At 40.2% G+C, this 20804-nt stretch overlaps 1 protein-coding gene across 3 annotated transcripts in view; it reads right to left on the reverse strand.

Moving 5' to 3' along the window:
• Positions 1 to 20804, reverse strand: part of LOC115911822 (serine/threonine-protein phosphatase 4 regulatory subunit 1-like) — a 21470-nt gene continuing 666 nt past the window's right edge. The window contains exons 2-20 of one of the 3 annotated variants that reach the window (XM_030963042.1): positions 20690 to 20734; positions 16734 to 16854; positions 16299 to 16405; positions 15556 to 15698; positions 14885 to 15031; positions 13195 to 13302; positions 12002 to 12067; positions 11268 to 11426; positions 10609 to 10802; positions 9841 to 10274; positions 8912 to 9144; positions 8243 to 8335; positions 7613 to 7798; positions 7176 to 7337; positions 6485 to 6585; positions 5261 to 5381; positions 4627 to 4761; positions 3831 to 3972; positions 1 to 3112 (exon numbers count right to left, since the gene is read on the reverse strand). In XM_030963042.1, the coding sequence (XP_030818902.1) occupies positions 2958 to 3112; positions 3831 to 3972; positions 4627 to 4761; positions 5261 to 5381; positions 6485 to 6585; positions 7176 to 7337; positions 7613 to 7798; positions 8243 to 8335; positions 8912 to 9144; positions 9841 to 10274; positions 10609 to 10802; positions 11268 to 11426; positions 12002 to 12067; positions 13195 to 13302; positions 14885 to 15031; positions 15556 to 15698; positions 16299 to 16405; positions 16734 to 16854; positions 20690 to 20734 (2852 nt within the window). In that variant the 3' untranslated portion in view covers positions 1 to 2957. Of the gene's footprint in view, positions 3113 to 3830; positions 3973 to 4626; positions 4762 to 5260; positions 5382 to 6484; positions 6586 to 7175; positions 7338 to 7612; positions 7799 to 8242; positions 8336 to 8911; positions 9145 to 9840; positions 10275 to 10608; positions 10803 to 11267; positions 11427 to 12001; positions 12068 to 13194; positions 13303 to 14884; positions 15032 to 15555; positions 15699 to 16298; positions 16406 to 16733; positions 16867 to 20689; positions 20735 to 20804 lie in introns of all 3 variants that reach the window. The other 2 variants (XM_030963040.1, XM_030963043.1) reach the window with 2 other exon arrangements.

Here is a 20804-nt window from a genome sequence, read left to right on the forward strand (position 1 = left end):
TTGGTTTATAAAACAGTCACAGGATTTATTGAGATAAATACAAATAGAAAGTTACATAGATTCTTTATTCTGACAAATGGGTGACACTTCCAGAGTGTCCCCACTTAACTGGGCTCTAAACACCATGGTGTAGTGACACAGCTGCCACATGCTCATCCCACCAGGGCCACAAGTGAGGCTCAAACCTAAACAACATGACCAACATGCTTTGGATCACAAGTGCTGGCTCATTCCCTACAGCATCCCAGCAATATTGCACCAACTACTGTTATTGTCATGTTCCTTAGCTAGAAATGCTGAAAAGTGATATCCTTACTGCTGCTGTGAAGGTGGATGGACTACCTAACTTTGCTCCACCTGGCTTTTTAAATACATATTTTTGCATAATTTAAACAACCCAGAGAACTGCACGTGAACACACTCATTGCATACATTTGTCTAGACAAGACGTAAAGTGCAGCCTTTTAGTCATGCTGAAATCATTTCTAGTTTAAAACTAAACCAAAAGGACAAACTTGCAGAGGGTAAATCTGGGTAACAGACCTGCACATTGCCTACAAAAAACCCATCCCAGAACTATGCTGGCCCCCATTAGGACATGCAGCTGTGGAGGTGTAACAGGAGGTTTTAAACACTCGACTGAAATTACCTCGTTCAAAACCGACCCGAATCTGGGAGCCAGAGAGGTACCAAAATATTGTTTAAAAACAAAGAACTTTGTTCAGCCTTTTAGTGAACTTTTATAGCTGGTGGCTTACCCTTTACACAGATCCTAGTTAAAAACTCCTACTGAACACTAACCAAACATGCTAAACCCTATGGAAGCTTGTGTTTCCCAGTGGATTATTGCAAGGCAAGGTAACTATTGAAGGTGATCTGACAAACAGCAACCTGGGTTGGGTTAATGTTCAGGGTATTTCATTTATACACAGTATATTTCAAACATACTTACATATACACACACTTAAAAAAATCTGTTCAGTGCTGAGAAATTTAATGAACTGATAATAAAAAAACAGAAGTGAAACCTTGTCAGAAAGGCCTTAGAAAATCTGAACTGTTAGAAAACATCAGTATAATGCCAGCATTAGAAAAAGATATTAGAACTAGAAAAAATTAACTTGAGGGGTCTTTTTGTTAAGAAATTGCAATCATAAAAAGTCTGTACTGAAGAAGCATTTGTTTTAAATTATAAAAAAAACTGTAAAAAATTAAATGTAGAATATTGCAGAGTTTACACTGTTTGCTGCAATAGCAGTGGTGTATTTCTGCCTGCAGCTTCCAAACAGCATTTTGTGATCTTCCAAGAAAACAATTTGCTACAAATACTGTACATATTATAATACATGACTGGTTAACTCATACAAAAGTGAGCCCTCCCAAAATACAGAACCCAGCTGAGGAACCTACTCACTGTATTGCCACATTCAAACAAAACCAAAACAGGTATTTCTGTGAAAACCTTCCCCCATGTGAACTACTTACTATGGAACATGAAATAAGGGTGAATATTTACACAGGTCTGCTGAGGAGAAAGGACTCTGCTCTCAGAAAGAAAGTAACTGTTATCACCCGAAACCATTTCTTTCGTATTTAAGCATTAGTTTTTGAGCTGGACAAAGTTTCAATCCACAATAAAAATGCTGTTTTTTTCCAGGACCCACATTATTGTAGATTTGGGATCCAAAACAAGACAGGGTCCAGCAGAAGTATAAGCTTTATAATTTTTCTGAGGCTACTCAATTTGACTAACACAACTCTGCTCTTTCTTCCAAGGCCCTGTTCCAACAGACAGGAGACATCCCACTTCACCTTACATGTCTGACTTGGTGTTTGCCCCAGAGCTTGCCCTACAACCCACAGAAGTTGCAGAGCAAACTGTGGCACCACCTTTCCCCAGAACATTTCCCCGCTGGGGCTTTGCAGAATTTAGAGCTCCTTTGTTTCTTAGGAAAAGCTGTTTGGGGTTTAACTACCGGGCAGGTTAAAAGGTGTTTGTTAAATGAGGTGTGCGTGTAGAACAAACAGACTCAAGCCTGTATCTCTCTGTAATACCCTTGTACAGCTCCAGCTCCTGTTGCAGAACTGAATCTCTCAACTCAAGTGACCTTTGCTGGGGCAGAAGGAGGAATTTTCCGCTTAGGAACTCTCCAGACTGCCTGCTCCTGGGAGAGGCAGCAGCAACAAAACCTGACCTGTGAACACCTGCAAGGGCACTCACAAATGTTGCTATTATGATCTTTTAACAATGTAAGGGTATAGCTCAGAAGGAACAAATTAATAGAAACCTCACAATATACAAATCTTGAGCTTTCTGTGCTTTGAAAAGTATCACACATAAAAATGACCAACCAATGCTTAATTCTAGCAGTGTAACTGCTTTAAAAAATGAAATTATTTTTGAGCTATTCCCTCTGATACAGAATTAAGTTCTTCATAATTTTTTGTTACAATTCAAAACTATTCACATATATACACTTTTTTTTTTCAAATAAATGCAGTAGGTGGAACAGTACAAAGATTATAATAAAAGTGAAGAAAGAACAGCTTCAGGAAAGTTTGCTATAATCAGGTTTTAAGATTTAGCAATCTTTTTAAGCGTATAGCAAACTTGTACTAACGGAAATATTTTGTTAAAAAATGAAATGTAAATTCCAATTATGCTTAAACACAGAGTGTGGTGTGAGACTTTACAGACAATACTGAAGTGCAGGTGAGGTCAGAGTTATCACCTCCATTTATAAAGGGAAAACCAAAAGGAAGGAATTACTCACAGGAATCAAACACACCGCTGTAGATGAAACAAGGTCGTGAAATGAAGATTGTAACATTTCTGAACACCCCCTTTCCTGCTCAAATAGGTAACAAAACCCACCTTATCTGTCCTCATTACTCACACTAAGAGAAACAAGGTGAAAAACCATCCCGCTGTTCAGCCTTCATTGCACAACAACTCCTTAGTTTTGTTTTTCAATGGTGACATTGTCCATGTTATCCTGTTTCAGTTTTATGGTGGCAAAGAAAGACACATCTTGATCTCTGTCAGACTGCAGGGCTAGAATGGTCTCTTCTGCAGCTTCTAGATGAGGATTGCCAACACTTTTAAAATAAGCTGGAATAAGGGGAGAAAAAAAGACAATTTTAATCAAATACAAAGGAATAAATCCTAGAGCATAAGTAGTACAGAAATACAGAGAATGCCAAAACCATCTGGGGCAGCTTATCCAGCTTAGTCTCCTTACAGAAACTACAGGAAACTAAGGAAGCTGACACAGAAAGAGAAATATGCTGCTTCTGATTCATCTTATTAGGTACTTAAATACTTCTAAGATAAACTTTTTTGCCAAGCTCTAAATAGAAATGTATCAATGAGCAACAGGAAGCTGCTACTGTACAACACATTCCAAACCCTTCTCCATACTTTATTCTGAAAAAAAGATAGGAGATTTCTGTGCTTCTCCCTCTGAATAATCAGAGAGCAGCACACAAACTACATTTGAGATACAGCAGAACAGCCCAGACTGGTGTTCAGGAGGAGGCTGGATCCCGAAGGCAGAGCCGCCACGGGCGCGGTTCGCGGGGCCGCACTGCCCCCGTGTGGGGCCGCTCGGCGCCTGCAGCACCGGCCGAGGCAGCCGCGGCCCTCTCGGGATGAGCATCCCACCTTCCGAGGCTGCAGAGCCACTCCGGTACTCTCAAGTCTGAATCTAAATCCCAGATTACAGTGCGTGACTTTGTTTTACAGCCTTGCACCGACTGAGCTGCAAGAGCTGCGCTGCCAGAGGAGAGCCCGAGGTGCTGGATCTTTCCAAGGAAATGGAGGACCACACCTTTCTCCAGCAAAGTCTGCCTGAGAGCCTTGGCGAGCAGGACCCTGACGTTTGGCACAGGATCTGATGCAAGGCTTAGAAGGCTGGGGAGCAAGTGTTCAACAAACTGGTCCACAGGCATGCACTCCTCTTCTACTACAGCCTATGAGACAAACACACAACAGAAAAAGCAAGATTTATGTCAAAAATACACTATTTGCCATTCCTTTCATTTCTTTCCACCTAGTCCTTAATCTGGCCTGTTAAAAAAAGTTCTGAATGAGAACACCTCAATCTGTGTCTCACCATTTTGAATTTCAGCCAAAGATGGGCCAGAAAGAGCAGATTAATTTCTTTCAAGAATGTTTTAGGAGATGCTGCTCTCTTGCCTGTCATCACCCTTTTCCCTTTTAATGTCCAACCCTTGCTCCTCACTGCTACCCAAGTAAGCATTTTTGGTTTGGAGGGGGTGAGTGGTGGCAATAAAGAGAGAAATAGCTCCTGGCATCCAGCACCCATTGGTGGTGTGAAGAGCTCTTGTGATCCTTTAGCCTAACATTTGCTTAATCCTTGGCCATGCATCTCTTTGCCACTGGGATAGCAGATAGTCCAAGGAAGGGCTGTGGCAGCTGGAAGCACAGACCCAGACAGGGATCCAGCCTGGGCTGGGACAGCCAGATGCCAGCACTGCGACCACACTGACTCTGACCAAACCAAAAATAACCAAAAAAAATGTGAGTCAGATTTCAGCTTTGCCCACATGCAGCAAAGCCCCAAATTTAATGTACACATAGAAACAGAAAGAGAACATTCCAACCTGACAAATGAAGGCAAAGGCTTGTCTCCCAACCCACTTGGAGCAGTGGCGAAACCGCACCACGAGCTCATTGATGAAATTCAATCCCAGGGCACTGGCACTGTTTGCATAGAACTTCTGTAGTATTGCTACAACCTGTGAGCCAAAGGAATGGGAAAAGGAGGGGAACAAAAAGAACAAATGAAACTTCAGCTTCAGCCCTTCAACTTAAAAGACATAATTTCATTTGAATTCTACAAGGGGCACTGTATTCAAGGTAGTCAGCTCTGCTTGTAAGCTTCATAACAAATTAAATCAACTTTGAGGAAAGATCAGCAGTTCGTTGTTCTGTGTTTTGTTGTGGTTTTCTTTTCCCCAGAATGGAGGAAGGTTTTCCAATTCACATATACTGGCTTTCATTCACTTCAAAGGATTTCTCATTCACATACAACCACAGAGGAAAATTTCAGTATCTGTGGCAGTCTGACAATTCAAAATATTTTATAAACTTTCCACTTAACTTTTTTCCATATTGATTCCTGCATTTATCAAAACATCCCTATTCACCCTACTGTCTGAAAATACAATGATTTCAGGTACCCTCTCCAGGACCATTTTGCTGCTCTCCTGCCAGGAAGTGAACTAAATCCCCTACCAGTTTGAAGGAGATCCACCGAACTTCTGAAACTTTATCGGAGCACAGAGTTAGTGCAATGTGCCTTAAGTAGTCATAGACATCATTGGGATTGTAGAGCTCCAGGATCAGGATCAGCTGCCTGGAACACAAAGGAAACCATTACTGTACCAAGTGCAGCACCAGCCTGCTGCCATTCACCAGCTCTTACAGGTGGGGAAGGAGCACCAAAGCACCAGGGTTACTACAGAGCCCTTGAGCAGTTTGTTCTTCTCTTCACTTGTTACAGGTACAGGCTTTAATCCATCAGGGAGGCCCAGAGAAACTGTGATCCAAACTACATGTACCAGCATATCAACATTAGCCAAAAGAATAAGCAAAGAATAAGCAAAAGCTACAAACAGAAGCATGAGAAGCCTTTTTCAGCTTCAAACCAACACCCTGTACATTCTTGCAAAGCAAACACTGAATATTTACCTCAGTGTAGAAATCTACATTTCAGAAATCAATTCCTATCACAGAACCACCCAGAACTCAATCCAGACACAGAACCAGCAGCCACACAGAGCCCAGGCAGTGTCAGCTCCCCACCAGGGCTCAGGGAGCTGCTGTGTAGCTTCTGTACCACTCTGAGTTTGTTGTGCCAAGCTACAAAGGGAGAGCAAGTCCTCAACAGGCCAAACACAGCAACAACATAAACATAAAGGTCAGACTTTATCTGCAAACTATGGCTACAATGGTGCTGCAAATATCTACAGGGCTTGTAGAAAAACAACTGCAGGATGTTAATCTACCTTTGTTATATACCCAGTCTTATGGAAGTGCCAAAAAAACCAACTTGTTTATTAAGAACTGTTTTTTCTTTCCTACACATTAAAAACATTTTTCACATGCATTTCACTAATTTTTGCAAGAGTCTTGAACTAATAAATTCTCACTGAATAGTATCTATCAGATTGTCATGTTTCATCAGCTGCAAGTGAACCAGATCTCCATTTTAGTAAATCACAGGCATTTTAGTCATACATTACAACACAACTTGTGAAGGAAAAAAAAAACCAAACTGAAAAACCCAAACACCCTCAAATCCCCCCAGATAACCCTAACCACCAGTGGCTTTTTCTTTCCTAAAGAAAGGTTGTAAACTTTTAGCTTCTAATTGAGATGTGCTAACTTCTGAATGTAATTACTTATTTCCAAGTTAGTAATACAGGTTAAAAATCAGAAGTTAACAAAATTACATACTCTGCCAGCTCGTAACGAAACCTCCAGTTCCTGCTGTTATCAGTCACCACAAATTCTTGCAGCTGGTAAAGATACTCTCGCCTTTTGTCTGCATGAAGTAGCTAAAGGAAAAACATTACTGGTATAAAACTGATAAAACTTCAGACTTGCAGTTCTCTGGTGTGTCACTATTCACACCTATGTGCATTTTCCTACTTGAAAGCAAGTGACCAGTCACAAGGTGCCTCCTAAAAACTGTGCACAGTCAGCCAAGTGCCTGGACACACACAAGTGACATCCAAGTACAAGAAGTCATCCCTTTGGCAACACCCAAAGCACCATCTCTGGATATGAGAGTGAGTAACCAAAAGCTGAGGATCAGTGTCTATTCCACAGCAGCACACCAGGATCTGCTCTCTTCTCTCCCAGCCCCAAACACAAATTGCTACTGGGCCAATTTTCCCAGTTTAAAACAGCCAGCAGCATTTACAACCACATTTACAAAGGGTTTTCAGCGTGGTATTTTGTTGGGATATGGAGAAAAGAGAAGTGAGGCACATTAAAAGAAGGAATAGAGGAACACACACAAAATGGTAGCATGGTGAAAAACTAAACATTGATTAGATACCAAGACATGCACAGCTCATTCAAAAACTCCATATAATGGAGTCAGAAAAAATTTTATGTGGAGAAATTTATTACATTTTCCTACCTTCAGAAAGTCATAGAGATGTTTGAGGACACCAATACGCACTTCATCCAGGTCTTTCAAGAAGCCATTGAAAATTGGCACCAGATCAGCAGCTGTTAACTGATCCCCCAGGATCACAGCCAGCTCGTGGATGGAGAAAGCCAGAGTGCGCCGCACCTTCCACTGCAAATGGGCCAGCAAGGGAACCATGAGGCACCATGACTACAATAAACAAGCTTTTCAACTACCCCTGTGTGAGGACTGAGAGAGCAGGACAAACAGGGCTAGTAGAAAGTGTTAATCACATTTATGAAGTCTGATTTAAATCTGGAATTTTATATTTTTAGTGCACGTTTATCCCTCTATATGAAATCATGTGATCTTATAACCACAGTACAGACTGAAGACAAAATCTCCTCTTCTAAATTCTGATTTTTTGTAAAAAAACTTTATCTTACCTGTACATCTGAAGCCAATGTCTCATAGGTGTCCTTGAGGCAATGCCAGTTCTGCCTGCCCAGTGTCAGGGCCACCCCAGGCAGGCTGTAGGCACAGTGCTTGGCAATCTCAGTGTCAACAGTCTGGGCTCGAGCAGGGTCTGTCATGGACAGGTACTGGTCCAGTAAAGGCTGAGGGATGATGTCCTACAGACAGACACATTTCCATTTAAGAGCAGAAAGAAAATACAGCTGCTGTGCTACAGTTCTACCAATCAGCCAGCACCAAAACACAAGAGACATGACAACCCCTGTGTGTTGCCCTCACCAAGGGTACAGGGCTACAATGGTTATTTATCCTCTCATTAGGACAGAGCAGTCAGCAAGGAACAGTCATTACAGCTTTAGCAACACCTTGCATCCACCAAGCTGAAAGTTCCTTCTATGGTGATGCCAAACAGTGAACCAGTGACAGAGCAGGAGACTCAGTGCCTACCTTGGTTGCTCCTAATTTTCCCATCTAAAACAGGGTTCTCCTTGAATTCTGGAGCATTCCTTCACATTCTGCAACTGATCCATTGCAGAAGGCATCACTGCATTAAGGGTAAGATGAATTACTCCACTAAATCCATTAGATGCCATTTGAATCACCTGTAATTTTGACTTGTCATCTTCAAATGGTGGATTATTTTCTTGCTCTTTCTTCAAAAAGACACTGGTTCCTCTGTGTTGTTCCTCTGAGTCCTGTAAAAGAGAAGGTACCAGGTAGTGAAATGAAGGAATTTGATGCTGTTTGGGCTATTTCAAAGCACCACAGTGCAGAACAACAGAGCTCAGATTCAGAACAGCCCTGCACAGGCAGAGCCTTGCACAGGCAGAGCCTTGTTCAGTGTGCTTATGCAAGTACAAAAAGACAACAGTTGCACACTGAGGCAAACAGACTCTAGCAGCAAGAAGGGCAGCAGTAGTTAAGATTTACTTCTAAAGAAAGCAACCTAACATCTTAAACACAATATTCATACACATTTTGGATGGTTACTTTTAAATTGTTTTTATTCTTGAAATTAACTTAAATTATACTCAACAGAATTTAATCAGAAAAAAACCTGTACAAGACTACTGCAAAACTTTACCTCCTGGGTCATTTGGGTGCAAACAGAAATTATAACCCTTAATGGCTTTTCTTTTGTTAATTAGAGTAAGTAGAATATGATAGCTTTGGTCTAGTAATGTTCAAAGGCTTTGGATCAAAAGTGGGTCAGTTATGCCAGGACTACACAACCCCACAGAGCTCAGACGTGGAGCACAACGTGTACTTACTGTGCTTTTCAGCACACTGGTGCTTGACTGGTCACTGATGTCTTTCTGGGAGGCAGGGGATGAAAGAGTGTCCCCCTGCACCTGGTTGCAGGCAGCATCTGAAACCACTGTTTCATCCAAAATCATTTTGTTCTGAAGATTGTCACCACTTTCTTCCACTTTTTTGGTGTCACAGTCACCAACAGAATCAAACTGAGCAGCTCTGAGAGCAGCAGACAACACTTGGACCTGAGCTGTATAAAGCAAAAGCTGGTTGTTTAGTCTCCTTCCTGCATTTAAAGGCATTAAACTTGTAATTAACTCATCTGAAAAGATAAAAGGTAGCCCAGTAGGAGCTGCACACAAATGCTGTATTAGCAAACGTTTGCTCTTGGAAAGAAAAGGCATTTTACTGCAGAGCACTCAAGAGACTTGGTGAAAACAAGAAAGTGAGCTGACTATGGATGACAAGAAGGATTTGGTCCAGGAAGCACAGATCACTATCCCACTATCAGGACAATATCCTTTCAATGCTTTTTGACAAAGGGCCTGTTTCAGGTGGGTAAGGAGGAAGAACTTGAAATTAGGGCCATTCTCAGTCAGCCAATATTAGATGAATTCAGCTTGTAACAGGTAGCACTGTCACTAAATCCACAGTACCTACAATACTCAAAACCTGTTAAAACTGTCTTTAACAAGCTGGTTTCCCTTTTGTAGTTAGATCAATTTATTTTTCATGCAAACAGAAGTCAAGAACATTTCCCCAGCTACTCTAGAAATAATTTAGGTCTTATGAAAAAAGATGTTGCATAACCTTCTACTATAATTTACTACTCAAGGTAGGTTCATCACCCTATGAAGATCAAGCTAATTAGAATGCAGTCAAGTGTTTTGTAAAGGCCAGAAAATGTGCTCAGAGAAAACACAACTTTACTTTCACAGAGTCTCACCTTGAACATCTGGATCATCTATGTGCTCCTGTAAGCTTTCTAGAACCTTTTTTATTTCATTGCTAGCGACACAGTTATTACATGGCACAGAGCAGGCATCGTTGTGCTTCTCAGCCTTGAACTGCAGCAGCTCCAGGTCCTGACTTATGTCGGGCAGAGGAGGGCGCCAGTACAGGAATGTGTTAAACACGTCCTCGGCAGGCGGCAGCCCCGAGCTCAGCCCCGGAAAACTGCTCTCCTTCGTGCCTTCAGTGGCACCAGCAGCAGTTTTGTCACCCTGACACAAGCCAGACATATCTTCTCCAGGGCTGGCACAACAATCTGAACTTTCTTCCCATGAATTTTTATTTAGGTCCTCAGAGAGCTTTGTATGAACTTCTGCTGAAGTCTCCTCAGTCGATGATTCTGGTTTGATTTCCATTGGTTGTTCTGAGCTAGAAAAAACGTTATTGAAAGTAAATTTTAAGTACTCTGTAACAAGAAGTTTTCAGTGAAATACTTCATAAAAGACAGCAGCAACAACAGAAGCTTTTCTCTAAAGAAAGACAGAATTTGTTACCACTATGCTTTACTTCACCAGTTTTCCCTTTGCCCTCCTGTGAAGTCAAAGTGAATTTTTCAATAATGTTGTTCCACTCAAATGGGTGACCTCTCTCTTCAGACCTTTTCTGGAACTGCATTCTCAAATTCAACTTTTAGCTTTGACAAGCAACAAAACCCCCTTTTTTTTAACCCCTTCCACTACATCCCACCTTTCCCGGGATTTACCCAGACAATGCAGCATTTGCACTGGAAGACATCACAGTGATATTGTTGCTTGGCTGACAGGGATTGGAATTCACATCTTGTGCTGGTGGTCGGATACTCAGTGTCCCATCCTCTCGAATGTAAAGACCAGCACTTGAAGGGTTTGCAAAGGTAGAAATAAATGGGCCAAGAGACTGAAAAGCAGCCTGACGAACCTGTGGTGGTATAAGAGCAACATCAGGCTTCATACAACTCTCACAGAGTTGAAAAATATAAATTTGTTGCAATTTTCAGTAAGAACCAATTGGTTCCTAATATAACAGCTTCATTTAATACCAAATATAACCAATTACCAAATAAGTGCCACTTAAGCAAAGGGTGATACACCTAAGCATATATCTACAATCATTGTACAGAAATCTTTTGGAAGTTATAAATTTGAAGGACATCTGTTTACTTCAATTCATCTATTTAACACAGGCAACATCTTCTCAGAAGAGCATTTACATTTATAAACTGTTGAGAGAGAGGAAAATTAAGAAACTATCTCATTGGAGATTAGTTTTTAGCACATTAAGCTCTGATCTCAGCAAATGCACTTCAGAGCACTACTAAACGTGCCCATTATTTGTTTAGGATGTGCCTGGGAGGAGGCATCCATTCCAGAGGGAGTTACTCACCCATCTGCAGGTGTCACTGATCAGGCTGATGAACAGTGGGGACAGTTTGCTCCTGCGAACTTCCGGGGACGTGGTGTAAGACACGGCCATAAAGCATTCAGCACAAGCCTTCCTCATTCCCCACACGCTATCAGAACACAGCTCAAAGAACTTGGGAATCTGCCAAAAATAAGCCAATCCAAAGCTAATTAAAGATAAACAAAGACTGCAGCAATATCAAAGTATTTGTTTGAAAACTGGAGATAATAAGTAAAGAACAGAAGAAACAGGGACAGGTTAAATGCATACACTAATTAAAGGAATTGGAAAAAAAAACATCTGTCTCTCACTCCATTAGGAATGTGTGTAGAACTATTTGCAGAAAGAAAGAATAGAAAGAATTATTAATGGTCTATTTTCCCTGAAATCCTAATTGAATTGATGATCATCTAGTTCAGGGAAAAATGAAAGTGGTAATTCTACAATGTGTGTATACATAAATATATGTGTATATATATGTGTATATATATGTACATATATATATCTGCTGTCAATTACATTGTTAAACATGTTTTGCAAAGCATTTCTCTTAATTCCCAGTTTTGCTGTGCAATTGCAACCAAGGCCTTAGCCAAATCAATTGAAAAAATGCATGCACACTGATTAATTTATAGAGAAGACAATAAAGGAACTCTTTATTAAACTTTCTGAACTGAGAAATACAGGTCTTGCAAATCGATTTGGTTTTTACATACCAGCAGTCTTTCAGTGGCTTCTTGCCCAACTGCATTACAAATGTCACCAAAATTAGCTGCACAAATCTAAGAAATAAAAAGTCATTAATAACACTGTCTCTTTCAAGGGCATTAGTTTCATTATCAACTCCACCATGCATTATTTATCCCATCAAACAACTGTACATGTTGTGACTCTTCCAATTTCAGGCCTGTAGCTGCATCGTGTAATATTAACTCATCCAAACAAAGAGTCTGGAGCAAGTGTCCATACACCACATGCCTCTGGGATCAATAGTAATAAAGGTTTCTGCATGAGGAGCATCATCTGCTCCAGTAACCACCAGAAGGGACAATAAGCCCCCATGAAAGTTTAAATTACTTTGAGCAGCAGCTGTCAAACCCAAAGCAGGCCAGAACATGATACCAGGGTCAGGACTTAGGTGTACTGACAGCACTACCCCGGCTCAAGGTGGCTTAAGTGCTTTGCTGAAGCAAAGTTTAATCAAGGTCTCAAGTTCGTGCCATTTACAGGCCATTACAGAGCTCTAGTTAAGGAAAAAGGGACATCCCCTCAGGCTGAAAAACATGTTGGCCAAAATCTGAAATCATTTAAGATAGAGCTGTGTTAACATACATTTTAGTCACTCTCTGTGCTTATTTAGAAGGCAATAAAAGCAGCTCAAATTCCAGCAAGTGCAGCTTATGTTGCAGACCAAGCTGAAGCTTGGTGTGACCCTTAAGTCTACACAAGTATTTTAATACTTCTCATGCTACAAATTTCCTTTTGTACTCAAACATGAGTTAAAGTAAGTCTTACACTTTGGAGATTTCTCCTTTCAATAATAACAGATTTCTTTTTAAAGAAAGGATGCCTCAAATGTCCATTACTTTTGAATTTTGAAATAAGATGCTAGAAATTATAAAAGTTGCCACTATCCTATAATCAAGCACAGCAGCTTACAAAAAAGCATTGTGCAAAACTATTAAATGTGCAAGACCAGTTTAACTACTGGATCCAACCTACTGGCCAAAGTCTGTTACCTCTTTCTTTACCGAACCACAGAAACTAGAACCATGTCAATAAATCAAAACTTCTCTTCCAGATGCTTTGAAAGTCCATCAGCTAGATTTATGACTAAATTATGAAGGAAAGCATTTGAGCAGCAGTACAAACTCATTTTCAGGTGGTTTAGCATTGGGCACACACCAACCTTTCGGACTTGAAACAATTTCCCATCACTGCACAGCTCACAGAAACGAGGAAGCAGCATGTGCTCAACTGTTGTTCTGCTCAACATGGAAGCCATTTTACAGATTATCTGAAAATCAGGAAAGGAATATGAGTAAGGAGAAGAAAATTATAAAGTTTTTAAGCACAGCCAAATATTCCTCCTAAAAATTACCTCAGAGAGCAAGACAGTGATTACAATCAAACTGCTACACATTATTTGTATTTCCATACACCTGTTTTATGTAAAGCACAAACACAGCTTTACTTTAAATCATTCGGTGCCAGAACATAACATTTCTGCATTTAACTCCTTGTCTTTCTTATCTGATTTAAATAGACTTTTTATTAATAGATTTGTTTTCCAGGTGTTTGCAATGTGGCAAACACTGGCATTTTGTATGGAACAGACAAAAGTTCTCTTGCACTAAGGATCTTATAAAAACCACACTCTTGAAGCATATTAGAAATATCCCAAGCTTCAGCATGCAAGTAAGAGATTAGTCTTTAACAGCTCAGATACTTAAAAACATGCACAGTCCCAGCTCTGTAGGTTCAGGTACCACAATAAAATAGAAGTTTGCCATACAGCAGGAGACAAAAAAGGGAGTGCAAGAAAAATGAGTTATTTATGTGAGCCACTGCACACTTTACAGGAATGATGCCCAGGAACTTCAGGAGTTAAGAGTGTATAATTAAAGGAAGTTAGCAACACGCTCCTTAATTCAGCTTTCTCTGAGGAACCATCAGTTTCCTCTACCAACACAAACCATATTTCTGCTGTGAAAATCATGTGCTTTGGGTTGGGTGTTTCCTTTCAGCTCCCACTTTCTGGGAGAAGTTGCTGTAATTCTTGTATTTGCAAAAGGAAAAAGCAAGGGGCTCTGATGCACCAGGGTTTTAATGCTTACACAAACATCATCAGATTACAGTCCTCATCTTTCTGGTTTTATTTTTCAAAAAACATTGAAGCTTTCTACCTTCATAAAAAATAAGCTTTATTCCTTTCTAGGAATGCTTGCCTTTGTAATAGAATGCTCAACAACTAAGGAAAAGACCATTCAAGGACTTTCCTACAAATTTTCAAACTCCTAAAAGGCATCTGGTGCTCAGATGTCATCCTGGAAAATTGCCTAAGCAATTCCCAACTCCCAAACAAGGAAGAGGAAAATCTAGCTGGTAAAATATTTTACAGGTCAAGTGTCAGATATCCATGCTGAAATGTAATTACACACCAGCACTTTTCTGTGGAGTCAACTGATTTCTTGAAAGTCACCAGGCAATGTTTTTTTCAGAACACTTCAGAACAGAGATCAGGTCACATTTCTACAACATTACTGTGAAACCTGGTAAAGCAAATGTAAAGAATACTCTGGGGAATGTAACAATCCTAACAAGAATTTTAAAAAAGGCTGCCAAGGACCAATTGTATTTTAAAGCTATTCAGCTACTATTTTGACATCATTTAGCATCCTGAAGCATAAAGATGGTCTCTTTAAATCTGATATTTTCAAAAATGCAGAATAAAAATTAAAGACTTGTTTTATTAAAGTAAAAATCCAAATATCTTACTGAATAAATACAAAAAAGTTTGATGGGTTACTTTATTTAATGTCAGCACTATTCCTGGACCTCATCTTAATCACCACTATAAATTAATGTTATCAACTTACATTGACAGCTTCCACCTTGTACTCATCATCACTGTCAGGAGCAGAGAGGTCCAGCAGAATTGGACACACCTTATTTTCAATGTCACTCTGAGCCACAAGATCTTGTTCCAGCAGAATCAGCAGTGCTTCCTGGCCTGCCTTTCTGACCTATAAACATACACACAAAACCAGTCTGTCACTATAAAAACAACATTTACAGATACAAGAACCACAAAAGCCTCTATGCTTTGAATGGACACACAGATACAAGCTAAAAAAAAAAATAAACCCAGAAAAAAAAAGTCTTAGTTTTATTATCATAAGGAATTAGTAAAAAATACTAAAGTTTAACACGATCATTAGATGACATTTCATCACATTATGAAAAGAAGACAAAAGATGAAGTAGAAGACAGGGTTTTCAAGTCATGACCCCTGTAACAGATTCTGTCCATATGCTGTCAGGCAAATCCTGAAGTCTCCCACTATCTGCTAAGGGAAGTATTAAAAACAAAAACAAAAAATATCAGACCTCCCTAGTGGAATGTGCTGAAACCAATAAACACAGAGCACTACATAAAAGCCAGATATCAACCAATGTGCAATTTCCTCTTATCTCTTTCTCATGCCTTAAATTCACTGAACCACACAGAATTTTCCAAGGATTCAACTCCTGTTGTCTGTTTTTCCTACCTGATTGTTAACATCTGTGAGGTACCTCAGTACTATGGGCATAAGGTATTCAAAAAATGCTGTTGGGAATTTTGGTCGACTTTCTTGTAGAAAGATGGCAATAGGAGGAATCTGTTCCATCAGCTCTGTGCGAACAGTTGGCTCTGGAAATAAAAGTCAGATTACATTGGTAAATATGAAATGAAGATCAGGTACCTTAAAAAAAAGTAGCATTTTTCTTTTTGTTTTCACAACAGAGGAAAATTAAAATAACTAAAATGTAGAAATAGCATCACTGAGATTGCCTGTTCTTATAGGAAAGCTGAATAAAACAGAATAGCCTTACATACATGATCACAGTTCAGAGACTTGGGATCAGTTCCCAAATCAATCCAATAAAATGAGATCACAAGCTGGAAAATCCAGTCACCATAAATGTATGCACAAGAACTGTTAAAACACAAAACTGCTCTGTGCCACTTAAACCAGATACAACAAATCAAATTTAACATATTTCTTGAAAAATGTTGCTTCAGGCCCTATACTAAGAATAGGCCTTTCATTTAACATTTACCATACAAAATATTTCAAAACCAAGAGATAAAAATGAATCTGTTTCCACTGACAGATCTTCCCGCTAGATGATTCAACTTCCTTAGTTCATTCATTGCCTTCTCAAAATCGGAAGTCAGCATTTCCTATGTTGCAATTTACATAAAATAACTTACACAAAGTAAAAAACAAACAAAAGCAAACTTTCAAACCTGCATCTTCAGAGAGCCTGACCACTATTTCCATTACAGTCAGAAAGTCTTCTTCATTGTTACTGAAATCTCGAAAGACATCCAGAAGACCCCTGGCAATAATTTGCCTGTGGAGTGAACACAATTGACTTAATATCCAGCCAGTGACACTTAGATGGGATGCAAGGGGAACTTATCAAATGTAAATTGCACCATAAAACAGATCAAGCTGTTCTCTGAACATTCCAATAACAACAAAATAAAGATGGAATCGAGAGATTTTATTTGATAACCAAGACTGAAAAAATCTCTTCTCATGGAAGTGTTTTACAAGTTATTCAAATGGAAATAACATCAGGCATGTATTTGGGAGAATAATGGAAGACACAGCAACATCTAAACATGCACAGTGCATTCAGACTCAGGCACCACCAAGTGTGCCTACTGTGCCCTTACCTGTTAAATACATTATCACTGAAGGCATATTTCTCTAGACGAGCCAGTGGAGTTAAGTTATCCTGTCCAGGAATATCCAAGAATGCTGTTATCCTCATGCTATCACAGTCTGGTCCATAATCTTCAAAGCCAACTTGAAAGACATGAAAAGTAACCCAAAAAAAAAAAAAATCCAAGAGTCAGCAAGAGATGTTACAATGTAAAACAAGAAACCAGTAACTACTTCTTTAAAAGAAAAGCAATTGCACATCACTGCAAACAGCTTACAAAATCATCTTAAATTGTAGCTAATGAATTTGAGTACAACACTTGCATATAGACTTGTAAATTCAAGCTTTAAAATTTAACTCGACTTCAAAATCCTTGGCTTTAAACACACTTTACTGTACCCTTTCAGTGGAGGATCCACATGCATTGAGTTAAGTAAGAGGGCTCAGCTGACAATTGCACATCACAAACTTTGGGAAAAAACTTCAACTTGACAGTACTTGTGAAGGTGCTGGCAGCTCCCTGCTGCACCTATCAACTATGGGCTTTTTTCTGTGTAAACCCACTCTTCCCTCACTTTATATGTTAAAAACCCTTCTGTTCCAAGCCTCAGTTTTTTCCCAACATTTCCTATGTAAAACTCTGCTTTCCAATTATTCAGCAAAAGTCAAAACACTCTCAGAAATACAGCTCAGTAAAAGAGGAAGTCATCTGAACATACTTGGAGAAAAATGCTATATCTGGGTTTCAGGGGGAAAAAAGCAGATTGGTTTAAGGTCTCCAAGGAACCCAGGTGAGTTAAAATACTACAGAAGTTCCAAATTCTGCTTTTCTCACAGACAATGTGCTCAAAAAATTCAATCGATTTCAAACAAACAGAACTGTGGGATTAGATTAAACACTGACATTTCAAATGTGCACACAGATACTACAAGTGAACCCACAGCCACACAATAGGAAACAGATGCTAATTACTCCCAGCTTTTTAGAATGATGACATATTGCACTGACACCCTTATTTCCCCTCCAGTGGTCATTATTATTTCTCATGCCTGCTCCTAACAGAAGGGTCTGTCTGGCTCAAAACAATTTTCTGCACAAGTGTAAACAATTTACAGAGCCCAGGTCTGTCTGGGATAAATCTGCTTCAGGACTTCCCCCAGTCAAAGCATTTGAAGAGGGAAGATCCAGATTTGCTGCTTCAGAAGAAACTTGCTGTGTCCCTGACAGCTCAGGGGAAGTTACATAGTGTCTGCAGCATTGCAGATTTCCCTTCTGAGGTTGCAACAAACTCTGGCCATCCTTACATCTATGCAATTATAGAGTATATATTTGAAATTCACACAGACCAGACACTCAGTAGCTGATTTTTGAGGTTAGTCACCTGCTACACAGACTGATTAGAATCAATATACTTGTCATTAGCTTTGCCTAGTTCCCACCTGTCCCTAATTAGAAACACTTTAACAATCAAAGCTATTAGTTCGCTTCAAATAGTGCAGAATTCCTAGCAATTCAAACAACAATGAAATAAATCCCAGTTCTAACTTTGACTACAATACCACACCTGGGACTAATCTTGTAAACATGATGTACATGTTTAATTTTACTGCATGGAGCAGCTCCATTATTCATTTAAAGTACTTAAGCACACACCAGTGCTTCCAAGAGCAGAGAGAAAACAGAGCACCACTACTTATGCTCAGGATTGAGAGTTAAATACCTGACATTTTTTCCATACACTCTCACTACACATAAGTAAGGAACAATCATGGCAGAATCCATTTTGTCTTCTCTCAAGAATTTTAGTTTTCTTCTTCCATAAAATAGGACACCACGGATACTCACAAGTTTCAGAATACACCAAGTACTATAAAGCAAATTCCAAATATTGAACTAGTATTTCTTATCTAATATTCCTTCACAGGTACATCTATTATTCAGTATTTTTCCATCTAACTAGATCAAACAAGTGAGCTTGAAATCTGTTCACCTATAAACAGAAATAAATGTGACAGGATTCACAGCTGAACTTGAGTTCACTGTGCTTAAATGCTGCTCAGGGGTGTGAGAAACTCAGGGTCACAGGACCTAGTGGAGCAATTCAATGTCATCACCCAGTGTCACTATTCAGATTTCACAGCACAAACCAGTAAATACCAGCACTCAGCACAACGGTTTAATCAGCTCAAGAAGGTAATTCTCCCTCCTGGCGTTTGTAGAAGGAAAAACAAATTGTTTAAATGCTTTCTTATTAATTACAAAAAGGGCACAAATAAGCTAATTCTTTCTTCCAGATGACCCATTACCTTATGAAAAACAAGTTTTAAGCTGCACTTGAATTTAGCAAGATTTTACTACAGCTTTTTCCCACATTCAGAATAAGTCCCTAGACTTCCTGTTTCAACACAATTGATCTTCAGTGTGCATGACACTATTGCACCTATTTACTTAAGCAAGTAAGAATCCAGTTCCAGTGATTTATTTCACTGAGGCTTTCCTAAAACACACCCTGAACTCTTTGCTAGCCTGGTCTCTGGACAACAGTATCTTAGTCATGGGACACCTGAACTCTGCTACAGCAGAGAGCTTTTAATTCCATAATTCTAAAGGTAATGTCAAATTAATTAACATAATCAAAGAATATTTTTAAATCACATAATTGAATTTTCATAAAGCTCTAAAAGGTACATTTATTTACATGCTCATCCTGGAATGGATAACTTCTTTTATGAATTACCACTTATAGCAAAACTGTCTTTATCGGGACATTTTTATTCACTCGAGGTTTGCCTTACGAGCATCAAGCTTCTTAATCAACTTAGCAGACAAATCTATTTACAGTCTAAACAGAACAGCCAAGGAGTGAACATTAATGGACAACAAACACTCCCAGGGATGGTCCAAGGCCAAAACCCATAAGAAAACAACTTTGAAGTTTGCATTTATTTCTGCTTCTCACACTTTACACACTGCTACCTACTAGGGAAAAGCAGAAACCTCAAAGACTGAGAGCAACAACCAACAGAATTCCACAGAAGCAGCTCCTCCCACAGAGAAAACATCTCTGCACATCTTCCAAACCAAAGACTTTTGTCTGATCCCAGTCGTATTTCAATATTTCCCAGGGTGTTCCTGAAGACCACCTTTCTCCTAAATCAGTTTTCTCATGCTCAGTTGGGAAGGTGGGTGGGGTGGGTCCACCTGTTTCACATTTCCGAGCGGTCTCAAAGAGAAACTAAGTTTCACACAAGAAATGAATACAACATCTTTCTTTTTTAATAGAAAAGTCAATCCAAAGCGTCAAGGAAGCCACCCCACAGAGAGAGCTGCTTTCTAAGGCAGCAGGAGTTCGTATCACTGTTACTCAAAGCTTTATCTCCTGAAGTCACAGCGCTTACCAGGCTGGTTCAGGTCTGACAGGTGTACAGCTCTTGTGGAACACAGCCCTGGACTACACGGGTGTGTGATGGAGCCGTTCCCTGCTCTGGGACCGGGGGTCGGTACTCAACCCAAACCCGAATTTGTGCGATCCAACCGGAGCACACACGGAGATCTTCCCTTCATCGCGAGGTGCGCTCGCAGCACATCCCCGGGATGCAGGAGCAGCGGAAAAAGCGTCCTCACAGCCTCTACAGCTTTGGAAAGTCTCATTGCTCCGCTGAGCAATCCCTGGGCTAAGTAACCTAATTCCCACTGACAACAGGAGCGGGGCTGATCCCCTCGTCCCCCCGTGCGCCTTTCCCAGGCTGCCAGAGCTGCTGTTTACACCGAGCCCAGCTGGCACTGGAACCAGCGGGGATGGTCCCAACACCCCGGGACCCTTTACCTGCCAGAACTGCCACAAAATCCTCCCCTCGCCCTCACCAGGGGTGAAAATGCGGAGAGGGAAAGAGGGCGACAGGAGGACCCCGGGGTGGGAGCGCGGGCCTGAACAGGGAGCGGAAAAATAAAAAACAGTTACTCACAATCATCTAAGTCATCCTGCAAATCCACAAAATACAAAGGGATCCCTACAAACAAAAAACAGAAGAGAGATACCAGGGGGTTGGTTTCGGAGGGACGGCGGCAGCCCCGGCGGAG

The sequence above is a fragment of the Camarhynchus parvulus genome, chromosome 20, assembly GCF_901933205.1.
Source record: "Camarhynchus parvulus chromosome 20, STF_HiC, whole genome shotgun sequence".
NCBI lineage: Eukaryota > Metazoa > Chordata > Aves > Passeriformes > Thraupidae > Camarhynchus > Camarhynchus parvulus.